General features: G+C 51.9%; 1 protein-coding gene across 1 annotated transcript in view; it reads left to right on the top strand.

Annotated features, from left to right (window-relative positions):
* Positions 1-14,946, top strand: part of FAM102B (family with sequence similarity 102 member B) — a 53,721-nt gene extending 38,775 nt beyond the window's left edge. Inside the window, exons 6-11 of the mRNA XM_045816779.1 lie at positions 2,231-2,334; positions 5,252-5,347; positions 5,487-5,676; positions 5,780-5,907; positions 6,693-6,762; positions 10,864-14,946. Coding sequence (XP_045672735.1) covers positions 2,231-2,334; positions 5,252-5,347; positions 5,487-5,676; positions 5,780-5,907; positions 6,693-6,762; positions 10,864-10,906 — 631 coding nt within the window. The 3' untranslated portion in view covers positions 10,907-14,946. The remainder of the gene's footprint in view (positions 1-2,230; positions 2,335-5,251; positions 5,348-5,486; positions 5,677-5,779; positions 5,908-6,692; positions 6,763-10,863) is intronic.
* The last annotated feature ends 2,273 nt before the right edge of the window (positions 14,947-17,219 follow it).

Here is a 17,219-nt window from a genome sequence, read left to right as displayed (position 1 = left end):
GGAGTGACGCGGAGCTAAGTGTCAGCGGGTGGAGAGTAAGAGGAGTTACCACGTGGAGGGAGGAGGGGGGGCATTCCAGGAGGGGAGCCCAGCTTGCCCGAGTTGGTGGCGCTGTCCTAGGGCGCCGAGTAGTCACTGATGGCCCGTGGTGGTGTTGCCATCGTGGGAGGTCATTTTTCCTGTGCTCTTAACGTGACTGTGACATTCAAACAAACAAACAAACAAACAAAAACACCTCCTCTGTTGCTGTAGTTGAGCTGTATTAAACCGTTTCTGATAAGGGATATGCAAACATTTTCAGGGCAAAGGGGTGCTCAGTGATGATGTATTCAGCACCGTGTCGAGGGAGCTGCCCAGGCCCTGCCGAGATCTTGGGTCCTACCTTTGCCTTCCTGTCAGCCCCCGTGTGGGCGAGTTCAGTCTGCGATGCTTCGGGGCCCCAGGATTAGAGCAGTTCAATTTCAGCAGCGGCTGAAATGAGCAAGGGCCGCGGCTCCCCAGGTTTTCGGGGCTGCAGGCCGAGGGTAATGCTGACAGTGCGGTGGCTGTGACGTGGCCAGGCAGGAAAGCGGGGATCCAGCGGGAGAGTGATAGACAGGGAGGAAGGGAAGAGGTGGAGGGCCGGAGGAGACACTGTAATCAGGCCATCTGAGAAAGGAAAACCAAAGGAACTGGCATTCTAGAGATAAGAATTTTTTTTTTAAAAGAATTTAGGTGGGCCTGAGCCACCATCAGTGATTGACGCCTGATTGTAGACTCCATTCTTTTGTGCTTAACACTGATGAGATAATGTAGGAACTAACCCTTGTTTATCTCAGTCGGCCTGTTGTGGAGTTGACCTTGCCCCGCTTCAAGGTGCTGAACCCCTCGACGATGTCACGTGAGGACTTGGCTGTATTAACGATGCAGCTTTGGGTCATGGAAGGGGCAGGTCTGGGCCAGAGCTCAGACGGCCTTGCAGTGCCTTTCTGAGGAGTCTGAGCTTTGTCCCTAAGGAGTGTTTGAAGTGTTTTAAATCAGAGAGTCACCTGTCCGTATGCACATTGCAGAAAGGGCACAGTGACCGTAGCAGGGCATCGGGGCAGGCAGACCTGCTGGGAGACACGCCGTGTCATCCAGGACAAGGACAGAGGCCCGACTGAAGTCCCTACTGCAAGAGGAGACGAGACGATGAATCGGAAAACGACCACACAACGTACTGAGAGCGAATCTGAGATTTGGGAGCTGATGGCATGTGGAGAAATGGGAGTGGGAGGGGACAGAGGCTGGTGGGGGGGGGGCGCTCTCGTCAGGAGACTCCGTGGACTCTGACAGCGCTCGCAGAGAAAGGGGCTGTGTCCGGGGACAGACCTCAGTGAGGTGCACTGACTTCGATGCTCCTTCAGGACAGATGCTTGAAGGCTTCTCAGTGGGGTATGGAGTTCTGGAAATGAGGAGATGCTGGGGTGTAAGTAATCCATCAATAAAATGGGTTTAGTGGCGTTCCTACATGCCTGTGGCCTCGGGGCTCCGAATCAGCTCTGCGATCCCTGGGCCACCTTCCTGGTTCAGCCCAGGTCACCCAGTCTCCAGAAATGTGGTTTTCCTCTGGAAAATCACCCTCAGAAGGCCTGGGATGTTTTATTTAAAAAAAAAAAAAAACCCTGCTAGAGCTCAAACTTGCCCCGCCCTGCTTCACAGCTTCCACAAGGAGATAGCAGCCCTGAGTTAGCCAAGAAAAATACACCCGCGACCGGCTTCCAGAGAATCCAGCCCAAAAAGCAGATCTGTATAGACTCTCCCTGGGGCAGGCAAACTGTTTTCAAGAAGAAGGTGGAAAAGAAAACCTGGACACTATGTAAGAAGTCAGTGGAGCCAGCAGAGAGTGTAGGCCCCGACCAAAGGTGTGAGGTATTGCCCTCCAACCTCAGGCGGGAGGGGCTTGCAGCGGGACTGGGGCCGGCAGATGGAGCGCCCTCCACTGGTAGTGCTGGGGACGCGTGGGCAGAGTCCTCGTCTCCTTTCTGGGCTCGCTTTCTGGTCTCACGTTTTTTGGCTGTGTGAACTCTTCTCCCCCCCGCCGTGAATTTTACTCAGGCTTGAGGATGCTCGTACGTTATTTGTTGATTTTTATGAACGTCACCCTCAAAGACGTGACGTTGCAGGCACCTCACGGAGGCCGTGGACTGGCTGTACAACCAGTCTCCAGCCTGAGAGCCGAGTGCCGACGCTTCCAAATGCTTCTTCACAGGCCCCCCTCGACGTCCATGTCCATACCGATTGCCGGGGAAGCCGAGTCCCTGGAAGAAGACAGGAAGGGGGGAGAGACCCTCAAAGTCCACCTTGGAATAGCAGGTACGGGTGTGTGATCGACCGGTTTTTCCACCTGTGAGATTCCCACGGTCCCTCCCAGCTTTAAAGTTCGGTGGGTGGGTGGCTTGAAACGGGTCCGTGGGTCTCACAGTGTCAGTTACGCAGTTTTTAGGTAAACTCTTAGTCTCATCTAAGTGCTACACTCAGACGGATGAAACGCCTGAAGTCGCAATGACGCAGCCCCCCCACACACACCCCCCACTGTTGTGTGCTTCTGCTTGCCGCCCCCCTGCAGCTACAACAGGGCACTGCAGGATTGGGGTCTGTGGGTCCTTTGTACCTTTCCGTCAGCTCCTCCTTGCCAGCACTTTTTAAAAGATTTTATTTGTTTTTAGAGAGGGGAAGGGAAGGAGAGAAAGGGAGAGAAACATCGGTGTGCGAGGAAAACACTGATCAGTTGCCTCCCACACGTGCCCCAGCCGGGGCGGAGCCTGCAGCCCAGGCCTGTGCCCTGACCGGGAGTGGAACCGGCACCTCTCACTGTGCAAGAGGGATGCCCAGCCCACTGAGCCACACTGGCCAGGGCTGAGTTCTTCCTCTGCTGCTCATCCACAGGCTCTTGCTCTCCTCCCCCTCCCCCTCTCTCGCACTCTTTGTGGCCCCACATCCAGCAAGAACATGCTGCCCTCTTATTCCCAAACATACACGCAGCCTGGCCTCTGCCGCTGCCTCGCTTGACGCCTCCCGTGACGTGACTGCCACTTCCTTGGGGCACTTTTTCTGCTTTCGTCTGTCTTGGCCGTTTATCCTTCTCAAAGCTTCCTCCTCCCGTGGCTCCCATGCCTCTGGCCTTTCCTGTTCTAGCATCTGGGGGCTTCTCTGTCTTCTCTCGTCTTCTGTTTAAATACTGATGTTCCACAGGGTCCGGTTCCCTGCACTCACTCTCCCTGGACGCTGTTGTCCACACCCTCGGACGTAATAACTGCCGTAGAAATGCTAATGTGACTGTGTCGGTGAGAGTCCCATCCTTTCCGCGGACACATCTGTGTCCCCTCCCGCCTCCCTCCTGAGCTGCAGGCTCACATTTCCGGGGGCTGTTTGGAAAGGTCCACGTCACGTCCCGTCTTAGACTGAGAGCCACCTGTTCATCTTCCCCTTCCGCTGGATGCTGAGTCCCCCCCGAGCAGGTCTCATCATTGTGTCTCCAGCATAACAACGCCCGGGACACAGCAGAAACTCAGTGGGTGGCAAGTGGGTGTCCTCGTGTGTCTTGGTTCCCGAGTATCCAGTTCAAGTCTTCCCGCCTCCTCCTCCCCCTGCAGTTTCTCTCTCGGTTATCTGGACACCCACTTCTGCTGAGCAGCCAGCGCTGTGATCCGTGCCTGCCAGGCACCTCCCGCCCTCGGCTGGGTCATTGTGAAAACCGTCACCCCTGCCCCCCACCCAATTACCCAGTTGCCAAAGTGATCTTCCCGAGAGGCAGGTCCGGTCGTGCCGCATCCTTCTTGGAACTCATGGAGTCCTTCAGCAGCAGGCACCTGCTCCCGTCCCTGTTCCCCGCGATCCTCTGCACCTGCGCCCTCCGAGCCAGCTCTGCCCGGCCAGCCGTGCTGTCCCTGTGCCTGTCGCCCCTTCTCTCCCCCGGCAACTCCTAGACGTGGCTGAGGCCCGGGAGTCGCCCTCCCTGCTCCACGAGGCCTCTCCCCCGTCAGCAGGTGGCGGTCGAAGCCCCTGCCCGTCGGAGCTCTCAGTGGCTCCTTCGTGGTGCTTGTGCATGTTTTCACACTTGCTAGTGCTTCTGCTTCTGACCTCGGAGCATGTGGTCTGTCTTACCTATCTTGTGCCCCCTGTATCTCCCACAGTGTTGACACCTAACCGGGTAAGAGCCTAGTAAATATTTACTGAGTGGATGCGTTTTGGAAGCCAGTAGATAAGTGGGTGAGTCGGGATCAGAGCCCACGCTGAGAGCAAGGTGTCAGTCCTGCGTGATCTCGGTCGGAAGCGAGTCTTTGAGCTCAGATGTCGTCGTCTCTGGTCTGCGGCTTCGGGACCCCGGTAGAGCAGGACGAGGTGCTGGTGTGCACGGCGCCCTCCAGTCTGTCCGGCAATGCGGGCCCGTGCGGAAGGGCCGGCCGGCCCCGTGGCGTCCGTGTCCGGCGGCACGTGTCAGTCCCCCTGTGCGCGGTCTCGCTGTGGAGCTGCCGCCAGGACTGCTGTGCTGCCCTGCGGGTTCCCTTCCGCCTCCGAGTGAAGAGCAGTTCTGCTTCCAGATCCTTCCCCGCTCCCCGCGCCGTGGACACGGTCACGGTTCTGCGCCCTGGGCGGGGAGCCCGGTGCTGGAAACACATCCTTGGCATCTGGGACAGGCACGCTATCAGGGAGCTGCTGGAAATGGCCTTGACACGGCTTTTTCGTGCATTGACTTTGAGACTGAATACTGTGTGCAGCCCACTTCCTCCCGACTTTCCCTCGCAGCGCTGCGCTCCTTGCCCTGCTGACCTCCAGCGCTGGCCTGTGCCCCTCGCAGCCTGGCGCTGGCAGCGCGATGTCGCCATAACCGAGTGGCCGTCCGCTCCCTGCGGCGGCGGGTCTCTGAGAGCAGGGTTCCCTCCAACACCGCGCGAAAGCCTGGCAACGCTGTGGGAATTTATGAGACACGTCTGACTCATTTTTTTTATTAGAAATGCTAAGCAGTAAAAACTGAAAGTTTCTTTTAAGATAGAGCCCTGTTAAATCTTATGAAAAATGCCATACTTCTTCGGGAAACTAAGGTGTTTCAGTTTCTTACTTTTCTTGCAATACAGTTGTTCCCATCGTACGGACTTAAAGGGATCGCTTTCACTTTGCAGCTTGCTTTTCTTGGTAATGAACTTGGAAGTTTATAAGATGCACAGAGTAGAGTGTCACTGGCCACGACTCGTTGGCCGTAACAGTAACATTGTGTCGTGACGCATTACAGATCCCTCCGCGAAGAGCGCCTCTATTCCAGATGAACTCGGGGCCTGCGGACACTCGAGGACGTCGAGCTACGCCAGCCAGCAGTCCAAAGTGTCAGGTAGCGGCTGGCGGTGCGGCCCGGGTCCTCAGACACCCACTGCTCCCTGGGCCTGGAAGCGGCTGCGGCGGGGGAGGGGAGGGCTGGGCGGCGGCATGTCCGGCGTCGGGGCCGCATCCGCCGTGCTCTCCTCCCACAGGGTACAGCTCCTGCCACTCGCGGTCGTCCAGCTTCTCCGAGTTCTGCCACAGGAGGAACACCTCCGTGGGGAGCACCTCCACGGGCATCGAGAGCACTCTGGAGCCGTGTGACGAGGTGGAGCACAAAGGGGCGGAGGCAGGCCTGGATACTGCCGATAAGGAAGACCCGGCTTCCGAAACACTCAGCAGGTATCCTTTGGGGCCGGGAGGGGGAGGGGGAGGGGAGGGGGTGGGGTGGGCTTTGTTTTCATGACCGTATAAAGGAGGACATTTTTCAAAATTGTTTTCAAAGATGCCCAGTGAAACAGGATTCGGTCGAATCTCAGCTGAAGCGGGTTGATGACACCAGAGTGGACGCAGACGACATTGTGGAGAAAATCTTACAAAGCCAAGACTTCAGCCTGGACTCCAGTGCAGAAGGTGAGTGGGCCAGCCCCAGGTACGTGCACACGCGCGGCACCTGTGGGGGCGTGCCCTGGGGGTGAGCAGCAAAGAGGAGTGTGTCGCGGTGCTGTCTGTCGCACATTTGTGAAGTGTATTGGACACCCATAAAATCGGAAGATAGCTTCGTAGCTCATCAGTTTCTGAGAATGGGAGTTAAATTTGGTAAAGCACGAACTTTAGAAAGGTAATTTTAAAGGAAGTTCTTAACTGTATTTTTTAATTATGCATCAGTGCCTGCCAGGTTTGTATACCATACGATAGATATTTACATCCGTTTTGTCATAACTGGGCCTTTGTGCCTCCAGTCACTGTCGTGGTTTGGAAGGCTGGGCCGTGAACTTGAAATGGTGAACAACAGAATCCTTCCTGCCCTCCTGCGCATCTCCACCGCAGCTGAAACATTCGCATGCCACCCATTCGAAAGGTGTAATTATTCACGCTGGCGTGAATAGAGAGCAGTTAACAATGGACTTGGTTCCATTATGTGCGTGGTTGTAGAGGGAAATAATTGAACCTCTCTTGTGGAAATTCGTAGGAAGAGCTGCCTTCTTCACTCGGTTTTAAGAAAAAAGCTTTAGGAGAGTTGATGAGAAACGGCGATCAGGGTTAGCTCTTAAACCGTCCGCTTTAAACCATGTGGGTAGCTTTCGTAAGTCTCTAATTTCTTTAATAAAACTGAACGGGGAAACAGGCACTGACTGTGATATGACTGTCATTTGGCAATAACCACGGCACCCACAACAAATGTGTTCCTTGTGCAGAGGAGGGACTGCGGCTCTTCGTGGGCCCTGGGGGCAGGACCACCTTCGGCAGCCACCACCGGACAAGTCGGTACGTAGCGCCAGCGGCGTCTTGTGGTGCAAAGGCCAGGCTGGCTCTTCCTTTACGTGTCCGCGCCTGGAAGGCGAGGCCACGGAGCGGCGTCAGACCGCGGCTCGGACGCACAGACCGCAGGGGTTTCTCAGGAAGGGTTACAGCTGTTTGTTCCATGCTCTGAGGAGGCTTGAAATTATATTTTATACCTTTCTTTGGCGATTTGCTCAGGTGTATTCTTAGAATGTACTAGTAGGGGACCGGTGGAACCTTGGGCAAGATGCAGTGTAAAATGGGCGTTTAGAAAAGAGTCCTCAGTCTGATCGTTTAGAAGGATCAAAGTGTAATTACAATTTTGGTCAGAAGTCTTGTCTGTTAGGAGCTCTTATGTGGCCGCTGAGCAGCAGACACTGATCTTTACCCCCCTCCCACTCTCCTCGGATTCAGTCCTGCTGCCAGCACTGCTTTTCTTGAGCGTCTACTCTGCGTTTAGTGCATTGCAGAGCGCAAAGGATGCAGAGGAATTTTGACGTGGGAAACTACTAACTACGATCAGGTGTGATAGGTAAGAGAGGAACAGAAAGATGCGATGAGGAAGGGGTTGATTGGAAAGGGGCTTGCAGAGCCTGTGAACACAATTTAGACCTTTCATACCTTTCACTGACTTACCCACTCATTCAGTTCAGTAACTGTTTATTGGGCCATGTGGTGGGTAAGGTCATAGAGAAGAAAGACCAGCTCTCACCTCAGCTGGCTTATGTTCTAGCACATGAGTTGGCAGGCTGTAGCCCTAGGGCCCAGCTGGCCCACCGCCTAGTTGTGTAAAGAAAGATTTATTGAAATGCAACCACACCTCTTCATGCCTTGTGCTGCAGTAGCAGAGTTAAGTAGTACAGCAGAGACCATATGGGTCACCAAGCTAGAATACGTATTAACTGGCCCTTCCTGGCAGGTGAGATAGACTTTATAATAGTATGATAAGTACTATAAAACAGAGAAGTGGAGGAGACTCTCAAGAACAGAGATGGGACCTCAGTCAGAGAGAACTTTCTGCAAGAGTCGGCACCTGCAGAGCATCTTCGGGAGAATGAAAGACAGGTGGGAGCTACCAGGCTGGAATGAGGGACAGAAATATTCCTGGTGGTGGGAATACATTGAAGGAACTTATAGGCATGATGATCATGACATGTAATTATATAATAATAAGTATGTTTCATTTAGCTCTTACATGATCTCTTTAAGTACTCACAACTTACTATTGTTAGTTTTTGAAAAGAAGAAACAAAGACAACAAAGAGGTTAAGGTCATTCACCCAAGACTGTTAGACTAGAAGGTGGTAACACCACGATTCAAACCCTTGTCTCTTCGATTCCAACACCTGTTCGTTGCACTTAACCATTGCACCTCTCCGGCTTGTGAATGAGTAACCTACTCAGAGAACTGCCAATAACGGCTTCTTCTGTTTGTGAAATGGAACTGTGGGATGTGAGGCTGGCAGGTTTCTCGGGCACTGGTTTTTAGAAGCTTTCACCAAGTCTGGAAATTCTCCAGCCATTATTCCCCCCGCTCTGGATACCCTGGCCTACAGTTCCAACCCCCAGCACCGTGGAGCTATGACCTCTGGTTGCCACGGAGAGCTGTGGGTGGGCCCCACCCCCCATGCTAGGGGCTGGCAGGAGCCTCGGGAAAGAGCTTCAGGCAGCAAGCTGGGCCCTTTGTTGGGCTTCTTCATTTACTTCCCTTCTCCGAAGACCGGCCCCAGGCTGCCCGTTGTGTGGGGTGCGGAAACCACCATTGCATAGATTCCACCCGGCATCCTAGTCAGGCAAAGCAGGAGGGAAAGTCCAGTCCCTGCTGCCCCTTCATCGCCCGGGAAAGGCCATTTCTGTGCAGCTGAGCCCCGGTGGGCAGTGGTGGATGCCGGGGCCCCTTCGAAGTCCGGTGCTCTGCGGCTGTGCACTGGTGTCCTGTGGCGGACGGTCCTGCTGCTTGTTCAGACTGAATCTGTAGGAACAGGAGTCCCTGGGCAGCCAGCTGAGTCCGTGGCACGCTGGTAACCCTAGCCGTACTCCCATTTTGTAGCATTCCCTCCTAGAGTTCCACGGAGGGCAGAGACCACTCGTGGTTCTTCTGGTCCGACTGACCTCTGGAATATCCCGTGAAATGTCAGGTAGCACATTGCCTCTGACGTCCTGATGAGTGAGTAGATGGGTGCCTGGTGCTGACCCACGTTCATAGTGCCCTCTGTCCACGCGACACCCCTTCAGCCCCCTCGTACCCACTCAGGGGGTCGAGGACAGGGCAGAGTGAGGCTCATGCAAAAGTAAACCGTCCCGCCATCGAAAGACACTGTGTTCACAGGCACGTGGAAAACCTCTGTCCTCCCGGAAACAGGAGAGCACGTGCGTTCGCCTTATTGTAACATCAGGCCAAGGCACATCAGCAGTAACCAGAAAGAAAGTCCTTCTCTGAGTACTTTATTTACAGAGCCTGCAAATTCTGAGTCTTTTAGGACTCTTCGTATTTATTAATAGAGGTCAGTCGGCACCTGGCATATTAGGACAAAGGCTGAGCTGCTGTAACAAAGACACCCCAAAATACAGCTTTGCCCCGGAAGCGATTCGTTGACATAGGTGCCCTCTGCTCCATCCTTCACTGTCCTCCTTACCTGCGCCGTCAGCACTGGGCTGCTGCCAGCCCCAGGCACGCGGTTCTCCTCGCAGCAGCCGAGGCCGAAGCGGGCACTTCTGCAGTCCATTCACGTTCCCTGGGGAAACCCGGTCACGTGGCCGCGCCCGTCCACAGAGGAGTGGAGGAGCGGTTGTCTTTAGCCCAGCAGCCTGTGCCTAGCTAAAACTGGGAGCAAGAGGAGAGTGGATTTAGGGGTGCAACCAGCAGCCTGTCAAAGCAAGCTAGTGAAGAAGTAACCCGTCTTCAAGATCCTTTTCCCTTTAAAACTATATTAAAAGCCCTGGCTGGCATAGCTCAGTGGATTGAGCGTGGGCTGCGAACCAAAGTGTCACAGGTTCGATTCCCAGTCAGGGTACATGCCTGGGTTGCAGGCCATGACCCCCAGCAGCTGCACATTGATGTTTCTCTCTCTCTTTCTCCCTCCCTTCTCTCTCTAAAAAATAAATAAATAAAATCTTTAAAAAAAAAAGGTAGCCAATAATAAACCAAAAATTTTTTTAAAAACTATATTAAACAGGTATAGTTTACAGTATAGACCATGGACAAAGAGATTTGCATATTGATTCAAAGAATCGTTGCCCTTCCTGGGGAAGGGTTACATTAGGACACCACGCTACTGCCCTGGCCGGGTGGCTCAGGTGGTTGGAGCATCATCCTGTGCACCAGCTGCACGTTTGATTCCTCTTGGTCAAGGCGCATACAGGAGGCAGCCAGTCAATGTCTGTCTGTCTCTCTCTCTCCCTCCCTCCCTCTCGCTCTAAAATCAATAAACATGTCTTCAGATCAGGATTTAAAAAAAAAAAAAAAACCACCACACTATTAAGTCAGCTAAAAACTATTATCGAGCCCTGGCTGGTGTGGCTCAGTGGATTGAGCACTGGCTTGCTAATTAAAAGGTTGCTGGTTCATTCCCACTCGGGGCACACGCCTGGGTTGCGGGCCACATCCCCAGTTGGGGGCGTGTGAGAGGCAACCGATTGATGTTTCTCTTTCTTTCTCCCTCCCTTCCCATCTCTCTAAGAACAAATAAAAAATAAAATCTTTTTAAAAAACCCTATTGTTCATTATTTCTGTGCAAGCCCTGAACTGCCAGCGAGTGCATGTTTGTTCTTGGATGGACTGATTTTAGGATTTATATACAAACATTTTTGCCACCGTGCATTGATAGGGTAGGAATTTGGAACCATTACTAGACTATTGTGGGAGTTAAATCTGAGAGGATCCGGGGACTGGACTAATCCAGTGTCTTAATTATAGACGTTTGGTATTCACGTGTTTTCCCTCTGGGATATCTCCAACCCCCGTGGAACTCAAATCTAGTAGAAAATGCCTCCTGCACTGTCTTTGGAGCCCAGGCTAACTGGCGCAGTTTCGGTCGCTACTGCTGGAAATTACATTTAAGCTGTGTTCCCCTCCTGCCGCTGTAGGGTGGCGTCTGGAGCGTACGAACAGGTGGTGATCAAGCGCTAGAAGCCGAGGCCGGGACGGGAGCCTCCCTGGGGGTCCAGGACGCTGGCTGTGGAGCCGACAAGGCGTTGATTCAAGCACGTCCAGGAACACGAACCTCTTTACCAAGGGAGCCTCTCCACCTGCCCAGAGGAGAGCCAGTGCTGGCTTCTTCCCGGAGAGGGCCCGCCGCTGTCCCTCCCCGCCGAGGCCGAGGGGACGTCGGAGCAGCGGGAGCACGTACAGCCGGCCTGCGTGTCTGGAGGTCCGCGGCTTCCGTGGTCACGGCACGGGGCACCCCCCGAAAGACTGCTCGTCCTTGCGGAGCATCCTGGCGGGGAGAGCCACACTCCCCGCCGGCGTCCAGTTTTGCTGCCGACGCACAAAACCCGCGATCGAGGTGCTCCGCAGATCTGGGCCCTGGTTTCTTAACTGCATGTTTGAGAGACAGTAAGTGAGGACGGAAGCCCGATCGACTCTGTCAAGACAGTTATGGTTCCTGTTAAGGAAGTCTTCCTTATTATACTACCTACAGTATTGTACTAAGTTCATTAACTCTTTGTAATACAATAATTGATGTTAAAGTGTGGGTGTTCATGCTTTGAGAAAAAGTTATACTACAGTTGAGACATGTAAAATGCTTGCTTAATCCAAATGTATCAACGGAATAACAAGTGTATTTAAGTCTGAGATACACGAGTGGGTATAATGCCACTAGTAGGCAGTATGTATTGTTCCTCGTTCTTATTCCATGAGCCGCAGAATTCCCACCAGCGCGATGTACGCGATTCGGGAGAAGTTCGGGGTTCGGTGTAAGGCACCCTGACATCAGAGCTGTCTTAACGAACCGAGTAATGTCTGCTGGTTTCAGAAGTCAGAGTTTAGAACAGCTGCAGGGACGTGGTGACCCGATGAGAAGCAGAGCAGCCTTTTCTCCGCGAGTCCACACTCACCTGACACCGGGAACCGTTCCAGGGAGGGAGTGGACGAGGCAGGGGACAGCCGTCCCACCGGCACCTGTGGCCTCTTCCTCAGCCCCTCCCCCGCCCCATGATCAGGCTCTGTGCTTGCTTCTTGCTGCATCAGAAGTCGGTTGTTTTGAGGCAAGAATGGACTATGCCATACAGCAAACAGAGCTTTTAAAGTCAGGAAATCTTATCAGCACAGCAGACAAACCTGAAGAGTCTTTCTGGTTTTATGTGGCAGTTTCTGTGTGGAAAGACCCTAAAATTAGGATCTTGGAATCACTTAGGAAAGAAAAAATGTAGATTCTGTAAAACCAGAAATTCCCGGTTTGGGCTTTCAAAACCACATCCAAGTCACATGGTGTGTTAGAATTCTTTGGTCTAGGTATTCTCATGTGGGCAGAAATGTTATTGCTTTTGCATAAGGCAAAAGTGTTATTTTTTTAAGAAAACAGTATTTTATTATCCAAATTGAGAGGTTGGAGAACATTCGAATAGTTCATGTGAGGGCTTTGGGGGGTTTCTTTTTTTTTTTTTAATATTTCAAGGATTGGGTATTCCAAATGAACCCAAAACTACTTTTACAAATAGATTCTGAGATTTTTAGAGAGATGACACCCCCACGTAGAATATTTTGAATGTGAAGAGACAAGGTTTTCTGACCCACCCAAACTTTCTTGTTTCTGATTCGTTTTGAAAGGAAAACACTGACCCAAAGGTTTAAGTTTCGCCAAGAAACGTGTTGTCTCGAGCGAGGAAGACTTGCCGCCTTGGAGCAAACAGGTGAATGATGCGTTCGTTCACTGAGTATTGTAGGAAAAAATCAGAGACAGTTTTCAACAGAGATATGACCATGCTGTTTAGAGAGAGATTTATTATCACATGTTTTAAGAACCTATTTTTCTATTTTCAAAATATTATTCCTAGGCTCTATTTTTTATTGGCGCTTCTGCGAATGACTGTGCAGTTTTGAGTGACTGCTCACGGCCGGACTGCAGGCGAGCTCAGTGAGGACAGTCGTCTGCTCCGCCAGCGAAGGTGCTGTGACCTGGGCGCGACCCCTCTGACTTACACTGGGCTGCCCTTGGCCGGTACCTTTGCACAGGTCTGGCTCTCCGTAGTTAAAAAGGATACAGAATTATTTTTCAAACCCGAAATGTAGATTTTGAAAAGCATAAAAATCATGCCTTGATACATGTCGCAGCTGCTAGGTACCATCTTGATATGTATATGAGTCAATGTCACAAACATTGAAAATAAGCAGAAACTCTGGGGAGAGGGGAGAGGGCGTGGCCTCTGGGGCTGGTGACGTCTGCGTTCCGCCGCCGCCTCTCGTTCTTGCAGCCCTTAGAAGTGTGCGTTCCAGGTTGCCTGAGCGGCTGCCTCACTTCCAGGTTTTTCTTTTCTTAGAGCATGTCCTGTTAATATCTTAACCATGTAGCTATTGCAAAACAAACAAACAAACAAACAAAAAAACTGAATCTGCTTATTCAGTACCAAGTCCACTCATTTGGTTTCATTTTGACTGTAGAAAATGGAATTTGAAAAAGTAGATCTTAATACATCGATTTCTAAATCTTGAACTCCAATATTAAATCCCCCAGTCTTTGGAGAATTTGCAGATGTGGAATATTTTCTGACCCCCTGCCAGAGAAAAAGGGTTAACGGTATTTTAAAGCTACTATTGTGATAAGAGTCCTAAATGCCTTGTTTGGGGGAATTACAGAAGCAGCGGGCCAGGAGCCCACTTCCTGTGACCTGTGCTGGTGACCGAGACTGGAGGGGATGCGAAGGGTGGCTGGGGACCGGGCAGGCCCTGGGCCCTCGGCTCACACTGGGACAGTTCACGCCCCTTTGTGGCGGTGAGAAGGCTCTCCACACAAACAGTTGACTTGCATGAGTATTTATAATTGGACCAAGCCTAGACCAAGAACCTTAAAATGTCTACTAGCCTCCAGTCAGAACACAGTCAGGGAGCAACGAGTTTTAATAAATTAAAACACCCAGAAATAACTTCAAGCTTCAAGATTTCCATGCTAATGACAACTTGGCAAGCTCCAGCTGGCAGGATGTGTCAGCGTGCAATGGAAGCACTCAGAAGAGTTGGGCTCCCAGGATATGTAACCATGCACTGAGGAGCCCGGGCTCAGGTGATGAGCTGTGCTTTGTTCCAGCAGGTCTCTAACTGGGGCAGCCAGCAAACTCTCCTCGGTCAGCTCGCCTACCGGTACCTCACGTGACTGTAACCAGGTACTGAGTTGCTGTTGTGTTTTGCCGCTACGGATGTGTTGGCTTAGGTACTATGCATAATTTTTAATAGCTGCGATGTTACAGAATAAAAATAAATGTAAAGGATGATGTATGCCTGTATTAACCCTGTTTTAAGACTGCTCTGGAAATCAGGCCTTATTATTCCCTTATATATGTGACTTTTCATATGATAATATACAGGGCAGGGCAAAAGCAGGTTTGCAGTTCATATGGAAAATAATACAATAATTAATAATAACCCAAGAAGAAACTCTGTTTTGCAGATTCACAACTGGAAACCTACTTTCGCCCCACCCCGTGCACACACAGTGTATTTTAAACGGTTGTGCAGTGATTTCCAGCTACTCCTCTCTACGATAAAGCTGACAGATGTTTTAATTGACGCAGGCTGTGTGTTCCGCATTTACCAATGTTTATGTTCATCCTGTGTATGTGAGAAAACTCTCTGGCTGATCCTCATTGACCAAATCCCTTGCAGAGGAAGACACTTAAGGTACATTCAGTTTCATTATATCTTTTGGAAATACATCTTATTTGGGGGATTGCCTTTTTGTCCTCTGCATTTATCTGTTCCTGTGAAAGTTGATACAGCTGCGAGCAGTCATGTAAATGTTTATGAAAAAGTTGCTATTGAAGTGATTCCATTAGTATTCTGATACTTGGAGAATGACCTTCATTTTCATATATTTTTTTGTCTTACCTGCACAACTGTAAATCCAGGAAGTTTTTTTTGTTGTTTTTTTTACAAAAACTAATTTTTTTATTGTAAAGTATTTGTAATAAATGTCCAGGTGAATCATACAGGTTCAATAAAAATCCTATCCTAAAGTTTGGAGTGTTGTTTCTACTTTAAAAGTTCAGGTGAGAGTCTACTACCTGCCGAGGAAAGAGAGCAGCAGTGAAGGGACCGGGGTAGCCCCCCAGGGCTTCACAGGGAGGGACATTTCTCTGTGCCCCGAGTGGTTCCCGCGGTGGCGTGGTCCTGCACCTCGGAACGAGAGGCCTGAGTCTGCATTCGAGGAACCCCCTCTGGACCTGTTTTCTGACCTGGGATGAGGATAACACCACTAACTCTTCCAGGTGGTAGGATGTTTGTTAAGAGCGTGCCCCTGGGTAGGCACTCGGTGTTTTATGAAGCCAAAGCCTGGCCTTTGTGCCCATCTACATGCGTGTCTTCATTGCGGCCACAGAAGACCATCAGGAGCGTGCCACTGCAGGAGGTGAAGGTCATCTCTGAAAGGAGGCCGTCACCGCGCCCTGTAAGCGGCTCTTCCCCGTGATGAGACTGCCCTCCCAAGGGAGGGGCGCTGCCAAGGCGTTCTCTCTGCTGATGCCCAGTTACAACGGCGACTGGAAGGGGACAGAGAACTGGGGTTTGGGAGGAGCCTGGACGCAGGTGTTTCTCTGCAGACTGCCCCGGCTTCCCTGGACAGCACAGTTACGAAAGGTGATGGGAGTGAGGCAGAGACCTACCTGCTCGCTGGCAGAGCAGCAGAAGCGGCTGGGGTTTGGGCACTGCAGGAAAACCCTCCGATTGCCTCCCCAGCACATGGGATCGTACAGCACCACCCGGGATAGCTTGGTGCCGTCACAGCAGGGCCTGGCAGCCCCGTGGCCTGGCCCCCGAGGCCCCGTCTCAGGCATGGGGTGCCTGGGCATGGCCTTCTTGTTCCAACTCAACACCCAGTGTTTCCATCCCTTCCTCCCCCACCCTCTCTCCCCTTTCACCTTAATGTACCTCTCCCTTTCTGTGTATCATACACCTGGTAGGGGCACATAAAAGGAAATGGAATCTTTCCACTTGCATGACAGGAAATCTTGGGTGGAGTGAATCCGTCCCACATGACACAAGATACAGAACAGAAAAGGCCTGCGTTCAGACAGTCCACGAGTCGGCGACCTCTACTCCAGATGGACCCATGTGACGAGGAAAAGTCCGACCTTCCAGGATGAGTTAGTTTAGACCCCACCCCTGTGCAGTTACAGCTCAAGTAGGCCAGGATGTCTCCTGAATGAACCCTTTTCTCTGTAACACTGACTTCACCAGTAGACGTTTGAGCCATTTCAGCAGTGACTTCCCCACATTGCAAAACCTTCAAACCTCCATAGAAATCGGCATGACTAAGGTTTTTTTTTTTACTTTTGGTTTTTTTTTTTCTTCTTCATCTTAGGGAGTCCTCAAAGCAAAAGAATGCATCTACTTGAAGTGAGAAAAGTGTGCCACCTTCTGGTATTGAACTTCAGTGACTGGGCTCAAACATTCTTCCCCACGTGCTCCTGTGTCTGCCCCTCCTTCCCCACGGTCCGTGTTTTTACGGCCAAAGGGAAAACAATTTTCAGTATGGATTTTAAGGAACTTGAAATACTTGCAAAAAGATTTGGAAACATCCCATACTTTTGCTTAAACAGGGTGAAAGTCTTTCCCTTTCGTCTGGAATGAGTGAAAGATGCTGTAAATTCAGTTCTAGGAGGATTCCCACTAGGAAGTCCTGGGCTTCCGGACAGAGGGCCAAGGCTGGACCGAGATACAGCCGTGGAAAACCAGCCGAGTAGACGGCAGCAAAGAACCTCGAGACGAGGACGAGGTGTGGGAGTAGGGGCAATGCAATGTTCGTGGGAAAGACAATGCAGTGGTGGAGCTTGGCACGACTGACCCCGGCTCGGGCCGCAGCAGACGGACGCATGGCGTGGGCAGAGGAAGGCAGCGGGGCAGCCAGAGTGCACACAGTTCGACGGGAACATTAGGAGCCCAGGAGGGCACTGAGTTAATTCTCGAAAGATAGGTGCGTGCCTGGGGTGCCGCCGGCTTCAGAAACCTGCTGCAAGGTGAAATGAACGTCGGGCACATCTGTGACGTCCAGCTCCTGCCGGCTCGTTAGAGCTCGGCCGTACTCACACGCGTTCCCTGTCACGGGACGTCCCCACGGGTGTGCATCACGCAGGAGGTGGACCGTTCTTGGCCACCGGTTTGACACCTAGCACCCCAGATGGAGCGCGATCAAGACTGCCTCCGGCATCCGAGACCGCGGCTCACACCCTGACCCGCCTGCGGCCCGGCGCGCACCACCCTCCACGGCTGCGGGTGTAACCGCGTGATTTTG

The sequence above is a fragment of the Phyllostomus hastatus genome, unplaced genomic scaffold, assembly GCF_019186645.2.
Source record: "Phyllostomus hastatus isolate PE091 unplaced genomic scaffold, TTU_PhHast_1.1 phas_scaffold_216, whole genome shotgun sequence".
Lineage (NCBI taxonomy): Eukaryota > Metazoa > Chordata > Mammalia > Chiroptera > Phyllostomidae > Phyllostomus > Phyllostomus hastatus.
This window is presented reverse-complemented; position numbering and strand designations above follow the sequence as displayed.